General features: G+C 43.4%; 1 protein-coding gene across 1 annotated transcript in view; it reads right to left on the bottom strand.

Annotated features, from left to right (window-relative positions):
• The window catches only part of LOC126187449 (probable cytochrome P450 301a1, mitochondrial), a 196,356-nt gene that overhangs the window by 81,169 nt on the left and 88,694 nt on the right, over window positions 1-26,493 (bottom strand). The window contains exons 5-6 of the mRNA XM_049928534.1: window positions 17,003-17,119; window positions 9,787-9,863 (exon numbers count right to left, since the gene is read on the bottom strand). Coding sequence (XP_049784491.1) covers window positions 9,787-9,863; window positions 17,003-17,119 — 194 coding nt within the window. The remainder of the gene's footprint in view (window positions 1-9,786; window positions 9,864-17,002; window positions 17,120-26,493) is intronic.

Genomic DNA, 26,493 nt, shown 5'->3' with positions numbered 1-26,493 from the left:
GCGGTTCCGGACTGCAGCGCCAGAACCGCTAGACCACCGCGGCCGGCTGCTGCATTTCTTCTTTGTGTAGCAATTGTAATGGCCAGTAGTGTTGTAATCCCCGAGAACCTGCAAATGCGACTTATCGGCTGATTCTAGCTTTGAGAAAATTGGAGTCATTGGCATGAGGAACACGGGAACATCACACCGACAGGTCGCACAGAAAGTTGGCTGTACCGTGATGACTGCAGAACGAGTAATGATGAGGTGGACTCCGGACAACAGAGTTGCAAGAAAAGTAGCGCTGGTTGCTTTCAGGAGGATTACACCCCACAAGATGTTATATTTGTCGATTCACTCTTATGAATAGACGGAAGAAAACAAATAAAATCCTTCCAGAGATTGCAGGCAGTGTTTCAACAAGCATCAAAGGGAACAAATGACTGAAAGCTTCGCTGAGATCTCTTTATGCCATTTGCCGCTTCCCACTGACCTCGTACAGTAGACAATAGGGACTTGCATGGTATAGGGTCACAGTGAGCTAGGACGTACGAGAGCAGTTCTGATCTGAATTATTGAGACTGCGAATCGTAACGAGATTGTTTTCGAGTTTAGAAGTGTTTGTTGCGTGACGAGATTCACGGCTTAAGAAACTGGTTTTATGAACTGAGACAGGAACAGATAGACTCATTTAACGACGAGTCTCAGTTTGGGTCGTGGCGTTTCCGTAGACGACGTTGTGAAAGGTCACAAGAAGCGGCTGTTCTCTAGACTGATACATCTTATGGAGTTATGGTGTCGGGAGCTCCTGCATGCGGCTGATTTGGTAATTATTGAAGGGAGTTTGAATGTTTGCCAGAATGCGGCAAGAATGATAAATCGTCTTTTCATTACACATCTTAATTATAGTTCCAAAGAAGATAATGCAAGACCACACACTGCCACTGCTGGAGGCAAAGGAGAACCCATTGCCTTGCACAATGTGTGGATCGTTGACTGATGTACCCGTTCCCTTGATTTATCACCCATAGAGCACGTGTAGGAGACAACTGGAAGACTTACTTTTACACCTACCAGTCTCAAGCCATTAATCTTCATAAACTGATGCAGCAAGTGTTTGAGATATAACAGGAAATTTCTGAAGAAGACATTCAGAGGCTGTTTCCATGTTGATGATGGACATTAATTCCGAATGGAATGAAAGCATGTAATAACCATTAAGCGGTGAACATCTCCACGAAATTTGATAAATATTGTATTGTATGAGTACGAAGTCTTTTCCGAGGGCACTCTGTTGTATATAACATCCTCTTATTTCACAAGATTTCGACGATTACCTCCTTCGTCTTCTTCAGGAACAACTGACTGTCAAAAGTGCTGCTGTGATGGCCCTATATAATACATAGAAGCTTCTAATTGGTTGGTAATTACGTCGTGCTGTCGCAGATGATGTCAACGTCTGCGCTGGTGGCGCTACCGGTCCCGTAGTAACGTAAACATTGCGAGAATATCTCTCCCCCTTCTCCGCATCGAGAGCTTCCTTCCATGCACCGTTAAGGTAGGAGACGAGGTACTAGAGGAATTAAAGCTGTGAGAAGGGGGCATGAGTCATGCTTGGGTAGCTTAGTTGGAGGTCCCGAGTTCGCGTCTCGGTCCGGCACACAGTTTTAATCTGTCAGGAAGTTTCATATCAGCGCACACTCCGCTGTAGAGTGAAAATTTCATTCTAAGATTATAACCGATGTCACGGTTGAAGTTCCGGTCGCACATTCATATTTCTACATTCTCTGTAATTACAGAATCTCAGTATGCAGAAGCATGGGCCAAATTTAAGTTTCGTCAAACAGCATTTTCTGGTTGTTTGGGAGTCTGTGCTCAGAAATTGCTTATTTCTCCAGTTCTAGATTTTTAATATGCAGTTGATGTTCTGCTCAACGGTCGGAAACGGTGCGGATGTACTGACTGATGTGATTCCTACCTCACTCACCAGGAAATTTTACAAATCCCAGGAATCCTTTGGCCGAGACTGCCCTTAAGCAGTGGGTAGCATCTGCTTTATCTCGGAAAATAGGTCTTATACCTCGTCGTGCCAGGACTCTGTGTATTTTGCTGGATCTAGCGCCGCGGAAAGGAAAGAATACTGTCGATAGCTCATCACGTGAATGTTCAGCATTTTCACGTTTCGTTTTGTAGGACAACGCAGACTTCATGTCACATGAACCATAGCCTTTCTTTCGGAACACGTTGTAACGCCCCAAAGTCAATTAAGAAAGAACATGAAGTAAGGAAAGTTGTCTTGGCAGTTACGACATCTTTGCCGATGAGCTAACACGAAAGAGTTTTGTCAACAACTACACTGTACACCACTGAGCATATTTGTTAGCGAAAGAGAAAGAAGAAACATCGTATTTCAGCAATGGACAAATATCCATGTAACAAATGTGAAATTAATATCTCAAAAGTTAAGTCCAAAGTAATGTCATCAGAGATAACTTTTATGTGGAAGAGAGTTGTAAGCGCAACGAAGAAATTCAATGCGCCTACAATGCTCTTCCACAGAAGAAGTCGCTTGCTAAAACTCATCCAGTGCAGACGTACGAGAGCAGTTCTGATCTGAATTATTGAGACTGCGAATCGTAACGAGATTGTTTTCGAGTTTAGAAGTGTTTGTCGCGTGACGAGATTCACGGCTTAAGAAACTGGTTTTATGAACTGAGACAGGAACAGGTAGACTCATTTAACCGTGTACTACGGGTTAATTGAAATCTAATAACGGAATTAGTGAACATTGGACTTTACTTTAAATTAGTTGGACCATAAGGAGAAGTGAACACTCTATGAAATAATACACGCAATTAGTCTTGAGTAGGACCCAAGTACACGACATCATGAAGATAAAACAATTACGCTAAAGTGTTGAGTTGTGGTAATTGCCAAGAAACTATAACTCAATCGGACTGACTTAACTAAACTATTCCGTGTGCGTGTAGTGCGTGAGTTATACGTATTTAGAGACAAAATAACAGTAAACTGTTCGTTATCAGTTAAATACCCGGTGTGGACTACATCATTAAATAGTTTGATAAATGAGTAAATCAACGACTACTCATGAAAGATAATTTCATTGAAGTGCAAATATTTACGTCATTAGTTGAGAAGTGAACTTCAAAATATTTTCGTATTACGACACAATCTTACAAAGACTGAATCAAAGAGTATCTCTGGATCTCGCTGCATACCAGCACAACAATTCCATAGCAACGAGACAACAGCGTAAGAAAAAACTGTTAATTAAAATATTTCCTAGCAATCAGTGGTGTGTGCTATGCGAACGAGAGAAGAATTAATAACCACTGCAAATCCGGGCAATTAACAATACAATATTAATAATAAAAGCATCAATTATACGAGTTCGCGTAAGTGGAAACGCTGCGGACTTGTAATTGAGATACAACGACTACGCGAGGAACGCCTTTTCGGAAGTTTTTCAGGTTTTTTCTCCCGTTAATCTACGGGGACTGACGTTATATCGCATCGTGTCTCTACTCTGCAGCGAGATCTGTGGCAGTAGCAGCTCTACGGCGTGGACTACATCAGCACGCGGTTGGAGTCTGGGGGCACGCTCCACAACGTACTTCAGATGATTAATTTCGGAATCCAAGTGTCCTTGTCAGAAACGTACCAGTGTACTTAAAAATGCTGTCTTATGGACAGATGATGAAAACTCTGGGCGCTAAGTTATAAATCACTGAGCGTTGGCTGCGGCACACTGAGTGGCCGAGACGTGCATTCCACTTCCGTTGTAGCAACACATCTTATAATTGCAGCCTTCTTTCTTTCTCTGTCTCGACAGTGAACTGGATGTTTGGATGCATAGTGTTGGTTTGTTCTGTTTGTTCAAGAAAGTGCTCAAGGGCTTCTACGCCGTGTGGCCAGCCCATAAACTTGTCGTCAAATAACTGTAAAATGAAGATGAACGAAAGAGAGCCAAGTTTAGTCCTCAAAATTTTCCATAAAAGAATGGGCCACTGCTGGAGACAACGGAGAACCAATTGCCGTTTCGTCTGTCATTTCATAAAATTTACTGCTATATCAGTCCGCCCCCGGTAGCTAAATCATGCCGGCACGGTAGCTTAGCGTGTTCGGTCAGAGAGCCGATTGGCCTCTGGTACAAAAAAACTGGGTGGAGGGATCAACAAACGAACTTAAACTTGTTATGTGACGTCCGCAACCACCAAACGCAACGATCAACAACAAACAAAATGAAAAAAAAAAAGTGTTCAGCGCGACAGACTGTCAATCCTAACGGCCCGCGTTCGATTCCCGGCTTGGTCGGAGACTTTCCCCGCTCAGGGACTGGGTGTTTTGTTGTCCTAATCATCATCATCATCATTTCATTCAAATGGTTCAAATGACTCTGAGCACTATGGGACTTAACTTATAAGGTCATAAGTCCCCTAGAACCTAGAACTACTTAAACCTATCTAACCTAAGGACATCACACACATCCATGCCCGAGGCAGGATTCGAACCTGCGTACCGTAGCGTTCGCGCGGTTCCAGACTGTAGCGCCTAGAACCGCTCGGCCACCCCGACCGGCTTCATTTCATTCCCATCGACGCGCAAGTCACCAAAGTGGCATCAAATCGGAAGACTTGCACCCGGCGAACGGTCTACCCGACGGGAGGCCCTAGTCACACGACATTTACCGCTATATCAGAAGTAAGCGGCCGTCATAAAACGGCGGAACATGTCGCAATGGTTCCGCCCGCTGTGCAGAACATCAGCGACGTATTAAAAATCAAGAACTGGAGAAATAAGCAGATGCTGGGCACATCAAACAAACGCACAATAATGTTTGACGAAAAAAATGTTTTGTCCCAGGCTCCTACATACTGGGATTCTGTAATTAAAGAGGCTGTAGAAATAGGAATGTGGAATATGAGCTTGATTGTGGATATAATCTTAGCGGTACATGGAAGCGAGCTGTCGATGCAGAGAAGAGGCAGAGATATTCGTCGCATTGTTTACACTACTACAAGAACGGCGGCGCCATCAGTGCAGGTCTTGACACTCTCTGGGACAGCATTACGTAATTACCGACCAATCAGAAGTAGTCTATGGATTATATATGACCACCACAGCAGCAGTTTTGACAGTCAGTTGTTCCTGACGAAGACAACGTAGGTAATCGTCGAAAGCGTAATGTTTTACACGGAATTGTCACGGCAAAACATCCGAGAATGTTTTACACACATACTGGAATGATGCGTCATTGTGTTTTACACTTAAAATTTATGCCACAGTAATTGATGCTAAGTGGTAGTAAAACACTCTCCTGCACACTATTACCAGTGATTGTTACGTAATGCAACACATGTCTCATATGTGATATGAAGTGAAAGAGACGTCCACCAGGCTACGGTAAACCACTAAAGAAATAAAAATATATTTTTTACGAAAAATGTTGTTATGATTCTACACTTATCAAATTTTGATAAATATCTGACTGGTGCTTCTAGGTGAATCTCTTTCCATTTTAGTCAGTGTATTTTGTCGAGTACTTAAGTAGGTATTGTTGTAGTTGGAACCGCTGATTGTTCGCGAACGACTAAAGACTGAGATCAGGCATCACTAGAGGAAGGGGGCGAGAGAGAGAGAGAGAGAGAGAGAGAGAGAGAGAGAGAGAGAGTGAGAGAGAGAGATAGAGAGAGAGAGTTCCTGATCGAAGTTAGAAGAACCGATTGGACGCGCCATCTAATGATAGTTGTAATGAATAGTTGGCACAATCATTAGTTTTACTGTTGTGAATAAAATGCCATTGCCGGCGCTAAGAAGCGGCCGAGGCAAGTGAGTGCGTGTGATTCAATCGTGTGTGGAACTGAAGCTGCTGGCAGGGCCTCAACCTCGCGGCTGCCGCTGTATCATGGCGGCGAGTTACTTCAGTCCCAATCAGTCCCAATCAGGGCCTAGCCGAATACTACATTGACTCTTCAATAGCTTCAAACACATTTCATTTCAGAGTACAAGTGATTTCAATCAAAATTTCTATTGAAACTCAATGTAAATTATTTTGTCACTGCCTGCAGCAAGCAGTTCCTCTGTCCTAGGCTTATCATAAGCCCGAGATTTAGCCAGACAGTCCTGGTTTTTAGTGCTACCCAATGTTGCAAATAAACTACTTTTCGCTTCATTCTCTGTTGATCCATTGTGAACCTGGGACAGCGGTTGGTCAAGTATTTAACAATGAAATTCGCCAATAGCCGTACAGTCGAGATGTACTGGTAGTAAAAATGAAATAAAATAACATCTCAACCTCACGGCTGTTGGCAAATTTCATTGTTAAAAACTTTCAGCTTAGTCAGTAGGCAAGACGACAGTGGCAGTGTGTTTATGTTCTTGTCGTTCGTGAAAAGACTGTCCACAACTTTTTGATCATTTATCTCTGTTCGATCGTTGTTTCATCTTTTAGCAATGTGTAAAAGAAAGTGTGTGTTTAATGTTAAACTGTAAGATGAATGTAAATTTTTCAAAAAAGTGTGGTAAGAGTAAAAATGAACGCGTTCATTGTACACTAACTATTGGAGAATTTTCTGTTGCATATTATGGAAAAGGGATATTAAAGACCACGTGAAAACAGCAAAATATCTTTTTGAAAGCCAAAGATGGCAGTAACAGTTACATGGAGTGCACTTTAAGGAGGCAATTATTGAGATCATCTTGGAGTGTCGGGTGCACTTCTGGATATCCTTGTCGTCGATGCGTCCGACACTAGTGCCGGGCAGAACACCCGACACTTCAAGATATCAACAGATCAGCCGGCAAAGCATGAAGAAGAAAATTTTTGAGATGTCTCAAAAGGCTGATATTTCATGTTGCAATATTTCTGCAATGGTTCGGTTTGCGCTTGAGATCTTTGCTCCAGTTGAGTGAGTTTTCTCAGTTATTAATTTGGTCTGCAGGAAAGGGTAGACTTTCACCATCTAGTGTTCAGCATTTGCTAAATGTTAAAATTAATTCAGAAATTTCTTGTTGTGAATTGTACTATGTGATTGAGACAAACAAACTATTTTTGAAAAAAATCATGTGAAAAATACAACTGAATAAATAGATTAATGTTTCAGTAATCTTTTAAGAATTTTATGTGATTTCAAAGATAATTCCTGGACTACATCCAGAATGATACGGAAACATGTCCTGGGAAGGACACAAAAGGCACTTACTAGAGATGTGTCCACTTGTTAATTGGCTTCAGTCTGGAACCGCGCGACCGCTACGGTCCCAGGTTCGAATCCTGCCTCGGACATGGATGTGTGTGATGTCCTTAAGTTAGTTAGGTTTAAATAGTTCTAAGTTCTAGGGGACTGATGACTTCAGATGTTAAGTCCCATAGTGCTCAGAGCCATTTGAACCATTTGTTTATTGGCTCTGAATCGATCCACATATTAAACAGAAAGACGTTGCATTAAATATGGACAGGTTTTATTTGAATTGCGAATTGTTTTTGGACACTGCTTTGGACATAGGTCGTTAAGATTGCTGTACCATGTATTTCTGTTTGTGTGATTGTTGTGACATACCGGTACCAGAAGTACGTTCGTCCTGACACGAATGTGTGAATGTGTTTGTTTCTTTCATTCTTTCCTCTTAGTTTTTGTGTATCGTGTTGTAAAATGTTACTGCGTTGCGTAACTTACAGCGCTTTGAAGTGGCGTCCCAACTACGAGTACACGCGTGTAGTGATGAGTATTCTGCCTTTTATTCTCTGCACGCGTGCTAAAGCGACTTATTTTTTTTGTATTTGTTCTGTAATTAATGTTTACATGACATTTTGCGTGTGATTACTTTGTATTGTTACGCGATGCGTAACTATCAGTGAAACTCTTAGAGAAAATCATTTCCAACTATAGTTGATTAGGAACAAAAATTAATGGCTGAAGCAAATTAGGGTTTAATATGTGTCACAGCCCTGCAGCGTAACATCTATTCAGACACATAGATAGTAAGCACAGTTCTCGATATTTCCACAGTGTAGCTGTTTAGAGTGACTTTAGTAAAATCCCTAGTTTTAGTTGCACTTGACAAAAGTACCAGAATAATTTTCTTTGGTATCATACATTCAGACACGAGATGTTCTGCTACAACATTATGCCTTGAAAGTAAGATGTTTCTTCTCATTAATGCCCTTGATTCATGGAGACAATGTCGGCGGAACATCACGCAAGTGTTCTGGATTGCCGGCCGGGGTGGCCGAGCTGTTCTAGGCGCTACAGTCTGGAACCGCGCGACCGCTACGGCACAGGTTCGAATCCTGCCTTGGGCATCGATGTGTGTGATGTCCTTAGGTTAGTTAGGTTTAAGTAGTTCTAAGTTCTAGGGGACTGACGACCTCAGAAGTTGAGTCCCATAGTGCTCAGAGCCATTTTAACCATTTTCTTCTGGATTAAGTTCATGATAAACCAAGAGGCTTGGATTGTAGAAATATCATCTTACAACAAGACAATGCGGTTATAGCCAAAAACACATTGCATCTCGAAAACGGACGGATCTGCAGTAGAAACTACCGTAACGCCCTAACTATTCAACAAATTTAGCAGCCTCCGAATTCTAGTCAAACAGTTAATAATGTAGTATCTTTTTTCCATAAATATACCCAAAAACTTTACCAGTCACCCAAAAGATGAACAGATGGCAGTCCACCGAAATATCATCAGTCTGTTTGTTGATCGTATCTGACTTCGCAAGTGCACCGTCAGCTCCCAACACTCCAGATATACAAAGTGCGCAGACCTCCTCGGAAAGAACCCAACGCACAATGGTCGCTTTGTTCTCCACGATTTCAGTGCATCGGAGCATATCCCTGAACTAACGGCAAGGTCGTAGGAAAGTGGGAAGAAATACCGTGGCAGAAGTCTCGGTATTAGAGGCTGTTTTAGGATCAAGGTATTCGCTTACCACTCATAAAAGATAATTGTGATCCCAACTATACAAACGTACAGAAGTCAGTGAAACTTGTCCCAGATTTTTGTGAGCCTCTCGGGAGTTACTGAAATCGCTGCAGCTACTGCTGGTTCTATGTGGTGTCGCAATTCACCCACAGTTTTTGGAAGGGGAACCTCACTCTCTCCTCCTCCTCCTCCTCCTCCCCCCACACCCATGAGAAAACAAACACACGCATGTCGTGAGATGTTCAAATGTTCAAATGTGTGTGAAATCTTATGGGACTTACTGCTAAGGTCATCAGTCCCTGAGCTTACACACTGCTTAACCTAAATTATCCTAAGGACAAACACACACACACCCATGCCCGAGGGAGGACTGGAACCTCCGCCGGGACCAGCCGCACAGTCCATGACTGCAGCGCCATAGACCGCTCGGCTAATCCCGCGCGCCATATCGTGAGATCAGGTGACCTGTTAGGCCAGTGGTGAAACGCGAGATCCTTAAGCCCCTGCTACTGTAAGAGGTACAGTGCCGTAATGTCAACAAATATCTCGCCGCACAGTTGTAACTGAACTGCACCCACCAAAACTGAGAATGCAAAACTCTTTTAATTGATTTGTTATCGCCGTCTTGGTAGGACGAACATCGAGTAACGACGCCTCACAACTGTTGCCAAAGTAAACTTTTAAGTTGCGTTGCGTAAATGAAAATTTACAACATGTTTTTACCTTCATTCATAGAGTCAAGAAATAAGGTCGAGTAAACTATGTGAAATGCATAGAATGATGTGGTTTGAAACTGTCTCATGAAAAGTTGCAGATTTCACGGGAACGTTGGAATATGTTGAATTCAGAAATTACTTACACTCAAGGGACCACTTGCAGAGTTCATTTAGGAAATCGTCTGGCATCTGCTGGTTTTCGTCTCTCAGCTGCACCATTCTGTGAAACAGTAATTAATTGGTATTAGTCTGTTACTGTTTATGTACAATCAGTAATTAGGTTTATAGACTTATTTTATAGAATTTTATAGACGTCGTACTACGTGCTAAGAACTGGCTTCGGAATTTTCTTCAACGGAATCCACGTATAAGATTTTCTCAGTGACCAAGTCCCGTCATTTTTGAGTAGAAACTTAAGTACTCGAAGGAATTCGTCACTTTCATCGTTAGGAACTGCTGGGATTGATCTGTGGCTTTTACATAGTGATGATCTCCCTTATTTTTAAAGGACTGACGTCACGGAAAATTTCAGTTCCTGACGGTGGAGATGGTGACTATTGCCTTAAGAGCGGTCTTGTACTAATTTTTAAAGATTAACTGCAAACGATCTGCGACTTGCTTCACTAATACCTGTTTACTACTAAGCGGTTGTCTGCTTATCAAGCCGTCATCTAGCAACAAATGAGTAGCGTCAAGCAAAATACTGTAAAAAATTTTCTCGGTTTTCGGGCCCCGCCATTTCGAATAAAATACGAGTACACGATCCTTCGACGGCTATCACCGCTAACGTCGTTACGAGTAGAAACCACTGACCACCGGTGCCGGTAAAGTTTGCTGCTTATGTATGCATGAGTGCAGCCTCAGGCTAGAATCAGTGAAGGACGTGTGCGTGTAAGGCGAGTTGCGCAGCTCTTAGCAGGTCTGATCCACCGCGGAACCGAGTGAAGTGGTGCATTTGAAACTGCCGCTCCCGCCTCCCTACAAGTGTCAGGCATCCGTCTTTGCTTTCTGTCGCTAATCAACACCCGCCCAATGCTTTTCTAAGTGTGCGCTCCTGGTCCATGTGAAAATTGTTGCTATTTATTCTGATCTCAGTTACCTCCTTTCTACCGGAATCCCAATATGTTGATCCATGAACCAAGACCCTCCTGTTTTCAAATTACATTTTGTGCCCGTTTTCCAGACAACGCCCATCTATGGCCAACTTGTCCAGCTCCTTTGTTTAACAGTCGCTTGGGGTCATGCGCAACGCTTTGCAGCTGAGCGAATAGTTTGACGTATATAAATTTGGCCGCATTCGCAAGCGACATCATACACACAGGGCATACGAAGAGCTATCTCGTCTTCAACAGGACGCGACATACCTCCTGTCACGAGGACGGGCCACAACAGTGGTCTCAGTCCGTGTCTCTGCAGCTCATGTCCTAATTTGCTGCTGATGGGCCCACAGTTTGTAGAAAATTAGCCAGGTTGGCCTCTTCAGCCGATTGACAAGCTGTACTCCGTCGATGACATCTTAAAGTGCTTTCAAGGTATCGCTGGCTATAAGTATTCTCTCTGAACACGTGTTTCCAATGCTGCAATTCAGAATGTAAGAGGTCGTCGTCAGATATAATCTTTACTATGTGCGGTAGCGTCTTCACGAATTATACTGCGCTCTTTAACAGAGCTCTTAGGTGCCCAGTGTGCATAGTGACCCTTGCGTATCCGGTAGCAACTATACGAGGTTCGACAACAAAGTAATGAGACTGATGTGAAAAAAAATATGTTGTATACCGATTTAGTCACGTTTAGTGTTGTCTCCTTCAAAGTAGTTCCCTTCAGATTGCACACAATTTTTCCAGCGCTTCTGCCATTGATGGTAACATTTCTGGAACTCATCTTCTGTAATATACTCCAAGACCATCGTCACAGCTTTTTGGACATCTTGTGTTGTTTGAAAATGGTGTCCCTTGACCGCCGATTTGACTCTTGGAAATAGAAAAAAATTCGCATGGAGCTATATCTGGTGAATAAGGTGGCTGTAGTAGTACTGAAATTTGTTTTGAGGTTAAAAATTGCTGTACTTACAGAGCAGTATGGGATGGCGCATTATCGTGATGCAGAATCCAATTACCAGCAATGTTGTCACTGTCACGAAGAACTCTTTTACGAAGTCTTTATAAAATTTATTTTTAGTGATATTGGTTAACTGTTTGTCCAGGAGGCACCCACTCTTTATGAACGATTCCCTTGGAATCAAAGGAACACACAAGCATGCATTTCAATTTTGACTTTGACATGAGAGCATTTTTATGGTCTGGGTGATCCCTTTGAGCATCGTTGCGAACTTCGGCGTTTTGTCTCTGGTTCGTACTGAAAAAACCAAATTTCATCACCAGTGGTAACACGGCTCAACAATTCTGGATTAATTTCCGTTTGCTCTAATAGGTCGGCTGCCATATTTTTCCGTGTTTCTCGCTGTTGTGGTGTGAGATTTTTGGGGACCTTTTTTGCACAGATCCTTCTCATACCAATATCTTCATTTATTATTAGACGAACCGTTTCTCGATTGATGTTCAGTTCTTCTCCAATCATTTTCACAGATAATCTTCAATGAGATCGTACGAGTTCACGCGCCCTGGCCAAGTTGACATCCGTCCGTTAGATTGATGGTCGTCCACTGCAGTCATCATCTTCAACATTCGTTCTGCCTTCACTAAACATTTGATGCCAACGAAAAACTTCAGCTCTTGACATAACCTCCTCTCCAAAAGCCTTCTGAAGCGTATCGTAAGTTGTCGTCGCGTTTTTACCCAGTTTAATGAAAAGAAAATGGCGCAATATTATGTCGTTCCATTTCCGTGACTAGAGACACAAACACGTGTTAACTTATTACAGCACAACTCACGACTGAGCAGTTGCATCGATGTGCCGCTTGAACTAGAAGCAACTTATAGACCAAGGTCAAAGATATTGTGCCTAGCAAGCCTGCAGGGTTGCCACATCTTGCAAAGAAAATAAGTCTCATTACTTTATTGTCGCACCTCGTATAAGTCAAAGTATTCACACAGATGCAGAGCGTTGTACAAAGCACAAGCGACATATGAAGCAAAGGGTGTTGACAAAACGGTCATAGGTCAACAATTCCTGGAAAAAGGGCGCAAAATATAGTCTGATAACAGGAGTCTCTAGGCTCATGGATCAACATATTCGGATTCCGGTCTAAAGGAGGCAACTGAGATCAGAATAAGTAGCAACAGTTTTAACAGGGTCTAGAGGTACGCACTTTGTAGGGAGTGGAGATGAGCACTGGATATCGAAAGACATGAAAGACGAATGTTACCTCTTGTAGGGAAGCGGTTTCAAACGTGGCGCCGGTCCCTCGCACCAGTTGAAGTCACTCGATCGGGCGTTAAGACCGACGAGAAAGACACGCCTTGGCGCGTACTGCGTAGCACTTGACGCTGCAGGTCTTATGAGTGCCACTAGCTGTCTCTGGCAAGGAGCGAGTAACTATTTCAGACGAGTTAAATAATTCTTGGTTCAAATGGCTCTGAGCACTATGGGACCTAACATCTGAGGTCGTCAGTCCCCTGGAAATTAGAACTACTTAAACCTAACTATCCTAAGGACATCGCACACAACCATGCCCGAGGCAGGATTCGAACCTGCGACCGTAGTGGTCGCGCGGTTCCAGACTGAAGCGCCTAGAACCGCTCGGCCACAGCGGCTGGATAATAATTTTTGGCTGCGTGTCTAAATGCATGCTCTCGATAGCACAAGACAAAGTTAAGAACTTTAGTGGGTACATTTTCAATTACATACAGATTTCCCGTGGACCATGCAAGGAGCTCAGCACTCACGAAACGCGGCGGACAAGCCGATTATTGTGACGTCATACGTTCGTTTCGAGGCTCATTCTCGAGGACGTCGGTCCTGCTGTGAGCTGCACAACTCACCTTCCGCGCAAGCGCCGTTTCGGCTCTCTCTGGTGCCAGAGGCTGGAATCGTGCCTATGTAAACGGAAAACTGTACCAGCCCCGGCAATCAGCGGCTTCTACTCCTGAGGACGGGGGCGGGGGAAGCCATAGAAACATGAAGTATTTCATTTGAACTGACGAGCCTTGTAAACTGAGAACATTTTATTCGCACATGCCGCCGCGAAAGACTACGGGAGCACGAATCAAGGTATCATTGTAAAAAAAATCGAGATATGACCACCTGAAATGTTAACACCAGCACAGAATTTATTTTGCATTTACATATACAGCAACACGTCCGTTTACTCCAGCCGGCCGCTGTGACCGAGCGCTTCCAGGCGCTTCAGTCCGGAACCGCGCTGCTGCTACGGTCACAGGTTCGAATCCTGCTTCGGGCATGGATGTGCGTGATGTCCTTAGGTTAGTTAGGTTTAAGTAGTTCTAAGTCTAGGGGACTGATGATCTCAGAGGTTAAGTCCCATAGTGCTTGGATCCATTTAAATTCGTCTACTCTATACACTAAATCTTACGGCACATAGCGGAGTGTTCTTCGTGACCTACTATTATAAAACATCTATCCTGATTCATTGCGAATTATACGTTGTAAGCGTCAGAGTTTGTAACCATTTGAATCAGTAGTAAGTTCTCTGCTTTCCACGTCGTGGTCAGTCAGGGAGAAGACGTACGTTACCCTCCCGACCTTGTAATTTACTCTCTCGAAAATTTAACAGTAAACTTCTCCGTGATTCACAACGCTTCTTTTTTACAGGCGCTAATCGAGGTTCCGTTTTGGTGGGGGGGGGGGGGGGTGACGGGGTGGCGCACAGTTTGTTACAGTCTCTATCTTCTATCTCACACCACTGTAATACACATTGTCTTCATCCCCCTTTTTAATGTTCTAAAGATGCGAAACATTTCAATAAGAATAACAACGGAATACGTAAGTCTTTTAATTTAACAAATCGTTCAGCTAGAATAATATAAATATAATGTTTTATAATAATAATTTGTTTTCATCACTAGTAGGTACTATTACTTTATACACTGTATAAGGCCCATATTTTAACTTACTTAACACTTGTAAGGTTATATATAAGAGCTTTGCAACAACTGTTCAAAATTAACGTACTCCTAAAATAGCGTAAAATAGCGAGTCACAGGAGCAACGACATAAATGGCATAATTTACTACTAAAAAACCATCCATAAAGTAAGTTATAATGTACCAACTATATCTACAGATATGACTTGTTCCTACATCTAACTCACAAGTATCACTAATGTATCGAACGTATAATGATTCCGTTGTAGATACTTGAAAATAGCCTAATGTCGAAATTGTACAATCGTACATGAAATAAAGAGAATGGTAGCTGAAAGGATTACGAAATATTTCAAAAAAATTGTCCTTTTACTTTTTCTTTTTTTTTAGTCGGGAGTCTTTTCCTCTGTCTTCCCTCACTCAAAGTCCTGTGGTTTGTCGGTTCTGTCTTTGAAGTCACGAATCGTGTCTGACTTCTTGTTGGCAGCAGGTGCAGGCAAGTTGTGAATGTGCACCTCTGCCTGGGAAGGTCCTCAAGCAAGGAAATGCAAATTACCCTGTGTTAAAAATATTTTTTAATTTATAAATTTCTGCCCCATTTTAGAAACTTAGTTTTTATACCAATGCATTCTCCGAAAGTTGAATGCGATATTTCGAATTTAATATGTATATACTCTAGCACTAAAAAGTCTTTCTATAGATGTGGGGGCGGCACCAGTGGTGTTTCTTTCTGCCGTTTAACTGGCCATGATTGGTAAAGTGTCTCCATCAGTAAACAATGTAAATGATACATCTTGAGTACCCTGTCTTAATACCCATGTACAGAAGTTAACACTATTCTCAGAATCGTTTCCACACAGCTCTTCACGGAGTGAGATGTGAAAGGGATGAACCGATGGAGAATGTATAGGATACTTGCCTCCCATACGCCACTTCGTCGTGCGATTGTGCGGGAGCTAACGTTCGGATCAACTGCAACAGCAGCAAGAACATTAATTTACCCCTCTTCTGTCGTTACTTGTTTCCTTCCGTTACGTTGTCTAAGTGTAACGCTACGACTTTCACATAAATCGATGAACAGGTTGATAAATAATTGTCGAAATGGTTGACGTGTACAAGTACGAACTGCATTCTTCCTCCACTCTCCATACACCATGAGTATGTTGGCTTTTTCTGCATTGGTTAATGCAGACGACCTACTGCTTGGACTGTTACACATTAACTGACTAGCAAGTTGCAGTGCACTCAAGGAACACACAATCACACTGTAGGCAAACATAATAACATAGTATCTGGCAACTACGCAGGATGAATCGCACATGCAAAGGTCAGTGTGGTAACTTTTGAAAACACGGTTTCTCGTAAACGACTCGCACTAGAATTTTGCAGAAAACATCACTGACATTGTAATTTACCCTAATTTTAGTTTGTTGATATCAGTAGTTACTCTCCCACTTAAAAAGACAAGGCAAGCCAAAAGAGACGCGTGCTGCTAGTGTGACTACAGCACGCGTACGCTATAACGACTCTGACTCGGATTTAGAAAATTTCTGACCAGTAGCGTCAGCCAACAACCGCCAAGCGTACATCGAGAACCAGGGGCTCAAGGATGCAACAGCTTTGTCTCTATAAGTAATGAATCTGGTAAGAAGGCTTCAGTCTTCGTGCAGCCGCCCGAGCAAAAGCATTGGACCGCTCACACAGAGGATGCCACGATATAATAGGACAAGAACGCGTACTCGCCTTACAGTCTACAAAGCAGTAGACAGTATTCGTATTCATACCTCTAACTACGTTGGTACACAAGTCGTCGTTCATGGTCCATCAGTGTTCTGTGGTGGAGTTGTGAACTTTACCATTACCAACAATGATACCCTGCAGCGGTTGTTGGCCTGCAGAACGAAGGACATTGACGGAAGGTAATACGATTTACCCATGTCTCTAGTGTAGACCTCTGCGACGTGAAATTTGCGGTATGCGATGATGTCACTGCTGTTAAATGATTCAAGCCCTGCAACTTTGTCGACTTTTGCTCCACGGACGAGGGCCACGGTTACCCATCCGTTACCTTGCTGCATGGTACCCATTCTGTGAAAATTGCACGTCAATAGCACTTTCCATTTCCGAAATATTTGCGGTGCACACTTTAGGGGTATATTATGTAAGTACCAACACTTTTCTGTTGTAATAATCAAATTACTTACTGGTTGTGTGGTGTCTACGTCAAATACAAAAATTTAAATAAAAAGGAACTTGTACTGTGTCGGTTACGAGAAAAAATAATTACTGCAGTATCAAGTAGTCAGACTTCATACTGACGCTAGCCGCTCAGGCCTATGGAAGTCCCCTTACTCACCTGTTGACGAAGTCTTCGGCCACCTGGTCTATGGGCCCCACGTAGAGCTTCGCGGCCCTTGGCTGCATCATAGCCTGGTTCACTTTGCGCCGGAAGTCGTACCACTCCTCTGCCTGACTGCAGAAGGAAATACATGACAAATTTCACTTTTTGAAGAGAAGTTCGCTCTGCTACAAAAGAAGAATTGCTGTAAGTGGAAGATGGCGATAGTACTCTGTTCGCTGATACTTTAAGACCGAAAACAGCATTCGTAAGCGCCGGACGTGCAATATTTTTCCGTCGACACTAATGAAATGGCCTATTGTTATGAGCGTAGTGATGCACAACGTGGGTGAGATGTATATCAGTTGTATGGCTCCATCGGTGCTGGTTTTTCCTATGCAGAACAATGCGTGACCTAGCCGTTTAGCCCAACTAATAAGTGTAAGATATAAATACTGCTTCCTAAAGTAAATCAGAAATATATTATAGTTGCTGTGTGAACACTGTATTCTTACTTATCTTTGTTTAATCCGAGTTGGGAACATGGTGATGCTCTTGATTCTTTCGTTAATTCCTGATGATGCTGCAAATGCTACGTGTGGAGTGTTCGATGTATCCGTTGTACGATATGGTACAGAGGTGGAAGTGTAAACGGCGGTCAGTTGTGTTCGAACAGTACAAAGTAGGTCTCGGTCCACTGGATTCCGCAGGTTAAGTATCTGAACTCGCAAGCACAGTACAACAACAGCGCTTAGAAACCCCAACGTCATAAGCAACCAGGCAAACTATATCATAGCATGGTCCAAAAAGCAAGTAGAGACCTGGTATCAGGATGATACAGTGTTTCTTGACTTCCAGAAAGTTTTCCATGCTTCATCTCCAACACAAAATGGTTCAAATGGCTCTGAGCACTATGGGACTTAACGTCTGTGGTCATCAGTCCCCTAGAACTTAGAACTACTTAAACCTAACTAACCTAAGGACATTACACACATCCATGCCCGAGGCAGGATTCGAACCTGCGACCATAGCGGTCACGCGGTTCCAGACTGAAGCGCCTAGAACCGCACGGCCACACCGGCCGGCCATCTCCAACATAAAGTACACGAATACCAAGTATCCGAACAGATATGCTACTGGATTGAGTACTTTCTATTGAGAAGAGTTCACTGTCATTCTTGACTGAGAGGCATCGTCACAAGCGAAGGATCCATCTGGTGCACTTCAGAGTAGTGTGATAGGGCTTCTGCCTTTAAAAATCCTTTTACAACAGCTACTCTCATGTCTCAGTAGGTACGCATAACTGATTCACAGAGACATGTATTGATTACATTTTTTATCAATAGCTGCCAACAGAATGTTTACACATTTAAATTGGTTTATCCAAAGATGTTCGACATCTACGCGCATAATAATCGTTCCATGGTCAATTCTCGTAACGCGCGTCGAACAACCGCATGCACTGCGATACTCGCGCCGTAGTAGGTAGCGATCTTCTGGCTGCTGGAGAGCGCGTTCCTTCCAGCGTTGCTCGTGCGATGCGTTGCCGACTGATATGTGGAGTGACCTGCGAACTGAGGACGCGACCGCTCCGTCGACTACACGCGGCAAGTGATTCTCCTACATAGCCCCTGGGGTTTTATTCCTATACGACATTCGCCTGTTGCAAGTAGTCGTTTTTGTCTACGCGTCGGCTCGAAACGTTGGTTGTGAGTGTTGTCCGCTGTAAGTTGGCAACCTGTACGGCAAAAATGATTTTATGAGGTACTGTCACTCTAAATAACGTCTAAAAGTGGTAACAGAATGAATGAACTAGCAATATAAATATAGTCTGTTAATGGCCAAAATTTAAATTCACGGTGGAATTTGTATTACAAATGCTCTATACTGTTGAGAACTGAAAGAACAGGAAAAGTGTATTCAAACATTTCGAAATATCATAGTGCCGAGAAAATATGTGAATACAAGCACATAAAACAATATTTAAAAGGCACTATGTATCTTTATCTTTTTTCGCTTAATGTCCTGCTATTCAAAACTTTTTCTCCATCAATAAAGGTAACTTCTTCACTGTGGAAACCGCTTTCTCAGAAAAGATTTTGTCATCCATTTAACTTCGTATTTATGCACTGAGTAGCCTCTTCTTTGTCCAGCTAGAAAACTTTTTAATTTGAGACATTTGGATTACCGTGTGAGACGGCACTCGAGGAAAAATATCAAGCCCTCATGTAACCCCCGCAATGTGACACGAAAACAGCAAATAATAAAATAAAGATTATGAAATATAACACTAACAGGAGTGAGGAAAGCGATGGATAACTCTGAGTATTTTTAGGTGATGGCGCGATATTTTTATTTTATTTCACAATGACCGGTTTCGACTGTATCTTGCTCTCATTATCGGATCTTTGGGAAACTCTTAAAATGCATCACTGATCAGCCAGAACTTTATGAACACGTACCTAATAATCGGTATGTCCACCTATGGCAGGGACTGATGATCCCATAGTGTGGTCCCTTTACACCTCAAACCAACCACCCAACCGACCAATCCACCTTTGGCATTGATAATAGCGGTGATAAGTCGTGGCATGGAAACAATGAGAGCTTGGTAGGTCGCTGAATTGAGATGGCACCACATCAGCGTGACAAAGTCACATAATTACCATAAATACCTGGGAGGGGGAGAGAATCTTTGACGTTACGTTCAATCAGATCCCAGATGTGCTCAGTCGGGTTCAGATCTTGCGAGTCGGGAGCCAGCACTCGCCTCTGTGTTCTTGGACCCTGGCCTTAAAAAATGCCGATGGTGTCGGGAAACAAGATTCTCACGAAGGGGTGTACGGGGTCTGCGACCAGTTTACGATGCTCCTTTACCGTCATGGTGTCTTACAGAACCTCCACTGGACCCATAGATCTGCTCGTGAATGTTGACCAGAGCATAATGTAGCCGCCGCCAGCTTGTCTCTTTCGGCAGCACAGGTGTCAAGGAGCTGTTCCCTTGAAGGCAACTGATTCGCGCCCTCCCATCGGCATGATGAAGAAAGTATTGAGATTCGTCGGACCATGCAGTGCTCTACCACTGCATCAACGTCCAATGCTGATCGTCAGGTGACCATTTCAGTCGTAGCTGCCGAGGTCGTGGTGTTAAGATTGGCACGTGACTGGATCGTCGCGTGTGGAGACACAAAGTTGGGAGTGTTCGGGCCACTCTGTGTTCAGACACACTTGTACTCTGCCCAGCATTAAAGGCTGATGTTAGTTCCACCACAGTTCGCCTCCTGTCATGTTCCACCAGTTTTGCCAGCCTAGAACGTCCGACGTTTGTCCGTGGTTTCATCCTCGCTTCGCCTCACTAAAACAGTCCTCGAAAGACCGACAAGCTGTGCAGTTTTTGAAATGCTCGTGTCGAGCCTTCGGACCATCACAGTCTGCCCTCATTCAAACTCAGATAGGTCGCTCATTCACTATTTTACACATGGACAGCGCACTCACTGATACTACAGTCACCGTGCGTGTGTCTGACTAGCAGTCATTTATCACCATCTGACGCTGCTATCGTCTTGATGGGTTTATAATGATTTTAAGTCGATGATCTTAATATCTGGGTGATCAGTGCACAAGCGACCAGTACAATGAGAACACTCTGCGCTCATAGGAAACGACATCGCGTTGGCTTGCCAAACCCACTAAAAAGAACATACACTGAAGAGCCAAAGGAACTGGCACACCTGCCTAATATCGTGCAGGGCTCCCGCGAGCACGCAGAAGTGCCACAACACGACGTGGCATAAACTCAACTATTATCGGAAGTAGTGCTGGAGGGAACTGACACCATTAATCCTGTAGGGCTGCCAATAAATCGATAATAGTACGAGGGTGTGAAGATCTCTTCTGACAGCACTTGCAGAGCATCCCAGATATGCACAATATCATTCATATCTGGTTAGTTTGGTAGCCAGCGGAAGGGTTTAAACTCAGAAGAGTGTTCCTGGAGCCATCTGTAGCAATTATGGACGTTTGGAGTGTGCATTGTCCTGATGGAATTGCCCAAGTCCATCGTATTACACAATTATGAGTGGGTCAGATCCCTTAATCGGGCAGGTAGGTTAGAAAATTTAAACACGTACTGGGAGATGAAGAAGCTTGCACAGGTGTAAGGTGTCAGGCAAATCCAACACCTTCCATGAGAACCCTGACATGATAAGCAAATCCAGTAGTATGTCACATAGCTCCGAATAAATCGTGACATTAAATTAACCAAAGTAATACGAGTAACGAGTGAGCAAATGGAATACCACAGACTAACACAAGAATGCCTAAATGCATGTCATACCGTCCCACCGTGAGACAGACGCAGCTCCGAGGGGAGAAACGAGAACAGAAGCCGAGGGCAGAACCGTGTTAAGCGAGAAGGCCCTACGATAAGGGACGGACACCCACGTCGCCAGCTAACCGCTACGACCACACCACCCGCAAGTTTTAGCGTGAGACTTTTTCGCGTCTCTGTTACATCAGGACCACCCCCCAACCCATGTTAAAAGATAGAGCCCTCTAGAAGAACAGTATAGATCTTACGATAACGCTAAAAGGACCACACCAGCTGCAAGTTTTAGCGTGAGACTTTTTCGAGTCTCTGTTACGTTGCAAACTTTAAAAACATTGCCCCACCACGAAAAGTATAACGTTTCTCGTTGGATAGACAGAATTTTTGTGGGCGGAGCTTAAGGTTAACTTTGAGACCCTGATTGGTCAGATGAAAACACAGCCAGATAGTTTTTTTTAAACCAATTTCGGTAAATTGTAGTAAGGAGAAGTTAGGAGAGAGTTGCTTCCGAGACGGTGAGGTGAGCGGAGCTATGCTGCCCGTCGCCCCCTGACGAACACCGACAAGGTAATGAACGCACGCGATGCCGCATTTTTGAGCGCATAAGGCTTCACTCAGAACTGCAGAAGTCTCATCTGTTACATCCCCTTTTTGCGTAATACTAGTGTCGATCGTCAATTAAAGCTCATGGTGTTCACATTTGCCACTTTAAGTAAAAATCTGAAACGCGATGATTGTTCTGTTATATAGTTATTGAGAAGCCACATCAGCCACTGTAATTTACGACAAGTTAGATAAGTAATTAAAGATAATAGGGGGTCTGTAGACCATTTTGATAGTTTTCTCTCTTGTGAAACTTAATTTAAACCTAGATTATAGATGTGATATGGGGTAGGTTATCCTTCTATCCATTGTAGAACTTGGAAACCCATTCAGGGAATATTCGTTCACATTTTTGTTGAACGCAGTTGGTTTTTACCATCCTGTATTAAAACATTTCCTTTTATCAATAGTGCAATATATAAACGATGTTTTGTGTGTAGAATAAAATTTCCAATGGTAAACTTAACTGCTTCTTCGACGTTATTTTACCAGCTAACTAAAAATAGGAATGCCTTGAACCCCTTCCACTAAATTTAGTTAGTATTAAGATTCCTTTACAGGGAGTGCAGTGGAGCTGACGCTGAAATAATTAAGTATTTGGTTATATCATCGCTAGTCTCACTGGACTCTTCTGAATTCTACATGTCATGTGTGGTCTGACGTCTCCTTACCAGCAACAGGTCCCAGGTTCAAACTAGTCAATTCCCTAAAAAACACGCTCAGAGCGTCGTTGCGCGAAAGTGGTAGGGAGACACGATATAGAACAAACAGACGCCACGCAGAATGTTTAGACAGGATAGAGTAGCATGGAGAGCAGCATCAAACCAGTCTTAGGACTGAAGACCACAACAACAACAAGGAGTGGGTGCCGGTGATCAGACAGGATGCTTACTTACAAGTCACCTGTCGTCAGAGTCGTATCTAGATGTCTCAGGGGTCCCATATCACTCCAACTGCGTACGCCCCACACCATCACAGAACCTCCAACAGCTTGAACAGTCCCCTGCTGACATGCAGAGTCCATGGATTCATGATGTTGTCACCATACCCGTACACGTCCATCCGCTCGATACAATTTGAAACGAGACTCGTCCGACCAGGCAACATGTTTCCAGTTATCAAACAGTCCAATGTCGGTGGAGACGGGCCCAAGCGAGACGTAAAGCGTTATGTCGTGCAGTCAGCAAGGGTACAGGAGTGGGCCTTCGGCTACAATAGCTCTTATCGATGATGTTTCGTAGAATGGTTCGCACGCTGACACTTCTTGATGGCCAAGCATTGAAATCTGCAGCAATTTGCGGCAGCCTTGCACTTCTGTCATGTTGAACAATTCTCTTCAGTTGTCGTTGGTCCCTCTCTTGCAGGTGTTTTTTCTAGCCGCAGCGATGTCGGAGATTTGATATTTTACCGGATTCCTGCTATTCACGGTACACTCGTGAATGATCGTACGGTAAAATCCCCACTTCATCGCTACATCGGAGATACTGTGCCCCATCGCTCGTGCACCGACTACAACACGACGTTCATACTCACTTACATCTTGATATCCGTGCCATTGTAGCAGCAGTAACCGATCTAACAACTGCGCCAGACACTTGTTGTCTTATATATATGTTGCCGACCTCAGCGCCGTATTCTGCCTGTTTTCATACGTCTATACTTGAAAACGCAAGCCTATATCAGGTTCTTTGGCGCTTCGATGTGTATCTCTTGCACCAACTGTGTGCCCAGGAGATGAGGTGAAAGTCAGTTTTTCTTGTGACGTGCTTGGGCCCTGACTGCACTCTCTTTGTATTCACCTTCACACCTGGACGCTCAGTTGGTGCAAGGGATATTTTATATGTTCTTTCTTATGTGTTTGACAAGCCAACGTGGTATCTTTTCCTGTGAGTGGAAAGTGGCATGTGTGCATGTTAATAAGAACTTTCCAAAGATCCGACGACGACAGCACGATTTTGTCGGAACCGGTAAGTGTAAAATAAAACAAAAATACCAAGCAATCTTGGCTGCAGAAAACTTTCCTATTCATAAGCAAGTGTAAGGCACTCATCGTAAATATACTAAAAGTTCAGAATTCGCTTGAGCACGCGATGGGACACTGGAAATACAAAAAATCATGACCTGCAAGTATCTGGGAGTTTCCATCCGCATCCAGTTAAGTTTGAACGACCAAATAAATTGGAACGACCAAATAAATTGGAATGACCAAATAAATGTATCCGCGATGAAGTCAGATGTTAATCTCTGATTCATTAGAACACTTGGAAGGAACTAAAATTCTCATTTGAGAGATACTGCTCTGTCCGCTATCTGTAAGTGTAGTACCCTTAGCAACTACGATTAACAGAACTAGAACAGATTTAAATTAGAGCTACAAGTTCCGACACTGCTTTGCTTAACCGTTAGAGTGTCACGAAACCTCTCAAGCGCACACAAACACACACACACACACACACACACACACACACACAAACACAGACACAGGTTACAATGGAGCTGCTGTGCATCACGGGGAATATTTCTAAGAACTCACGTTCAGGTGAAGAAACCAGCTGTTTTATCAGATAGGCACCTAGGGTACTGATGGAGGAACTGCTTATATTCGGGATTATACAGAGTGGTAAACAATCGTCTTGTCTTCCACGCATCATCTCTAAATGGAGCAGGAATGGGATAATATAAAACTGACACATTGTGTAGCTTTGTTCACACGTTGTTTGGTGGCTTCTGAAATACAGATATGTGTATAGTTGTTGTAAATACTAGTTTCTGTCCAAGAAGAATGATGATGATGATGATCGTATGACATTGATGGCCGGGAGTCCCCAGTTGGGTACGTGCAGCCGCCGAGTTGCAAATCTTTATGGGTGACACAACTTAGGGAATGACGAAATGATGATTAGAACAATAGAACACCAAGTCCCCGAGCGAAGAAAATCTCCGACACAGCCTCGAATCGAATCCGTGCCCAGTGCATGGCAATCAGACGGGTTGACCACTCAGTTGTCGGGGTGGGCATTATTAAAGAAAAAATATTTTAACTTACATTTAAAAATAAGTCTGCTCCTCCCAGGTATTTAGATGGGTAAATTGTCATAGCTGTGTTCTTCATTTATTTCACTGACAGTGACAGACCCAGTAGATAGAAATGCAAATAATTTGTACTCCTCGTATTGTACTTGATGGCCGCGAAGGCTTAGTAGGTAAAGCGCTAAACTCTGGCCTTGGAGGTCTCGGGTTCAATCCCAGGTCGGAGTGGAGATTTTCCTCGTTCCATTGCTTCCGGAACGGGTCCAGGTCTACTCAGTCTGCTAAGAAATTGAGATACAGTGTGGTGTCACCGCCAGACACCACACTTGCTAGGTGGTAGCCTTTAAATCGGCCGCGGTCCGCTAGTATACGTCTGACCCGCGTGTCGCCACTGTCAGTGATTGCAGACCGAGCGCCGCCACACGGCAGGTCTAGAGAGACGTCCTAGCACTCGCCCCAGTTGTACAGACGACTTTGCTAGCGAAGCTACACTGACAAATACGCTCTCATGTGCCGAGACGATAGTTAGCATAGCCTTCAGCTACGTCATTTGCTACGACCTAGCAAGGCGCCATTCACATTTGTTATTTATCTATGGATGCCTGTACCGTCAGACCGATGTTCACCAATTATGAATTAAAGTTAAGTATTCCAGAAGCTATGTACTATTTTTGGCTACTATAATTCCTTGTCATTTTCCAGACCTCACGCCAGCATGCGTGAGCTTAAACGCGTGCCTTTCGGCTACCCGTCCTAGTGGATTGGCTGTCGGGTCAGTCCACTACATACAGTGGATATTTCCCAGCGATGAAAGGCGACTGGGACGATGGGCTCGCTACCGTCCTTCTCCTAGTGATACGGCGAACGAATGTCTCCACTCTACAGAAGCTCGTTAACATGTTGAGGCCACAGACTTTACTTACTTTATTGTACCTCCTGCGCACTTCCCTTATACATACTCTTGTATCCAGTGCTACAGTCACTCAAAAAAATGTGGAATTATGCCTGTGAATGGGCCAAGAGTTCAGATGCTAGGAACAAGTGTTAAGCAGATGCGCTAGCCTGCGAATTTCAAGTTAAGCAGAGTTTTTTTAACATTTTGATGGAGCAGACTATCCCACAACGAACCTCTGACACATGATGTTGACGGTGTAAAACACTTAGAAAGGAATGAGGGCAGCCAATTTACAGCGACAAAGTGTCTGGAGACTGTTTTACACAGTAGGTAAGAGCTCTACGCCATCAAAGCTAATGCCGAAATAAATCATCTTCACAAACACCACATATTTGCAGCAATATTCTTTTGAGTTATCATGTGGGCATGTTTCAGGAAAAAACAATGTAAAAATAGACATAATTAACAGAGTGTACATAAAGACCTCGTGGTATAAGTACACTCATGTTCAGATAAAAGCAGAACACGTTGATCGACTGAAGATAGGACGTTCATATTCACAGGACATGTATATTAGTACGTTCTGCAGAAATGATTGGCATTTGAACCATGTCGTCCTATCGATATCACCGCGCAGCACCACGTACCAGTAAA

Source organism: Schistocerca cancellata, chromosome 5 (assembly GCF_023864275.1).
Source record: "Schistocerca cancellata isolate TAMUIC-IGC-003103 chromosome 5, iqSchCanc2.1, whole genome shotgun sequence".
In the NCBI taxonomy this organism is placed as follows: domain Eukaryota; kingdom Metazoa; phylum Arthropoda; class Insecta; order Orthoptera; family Acrididae; genus Schistocerca; species Schistocerca cancellata.
Note: the sequence above shows the minus strand (reverse complement) of the source record. Positions and strands in the feature narration are given on the sequence as shown.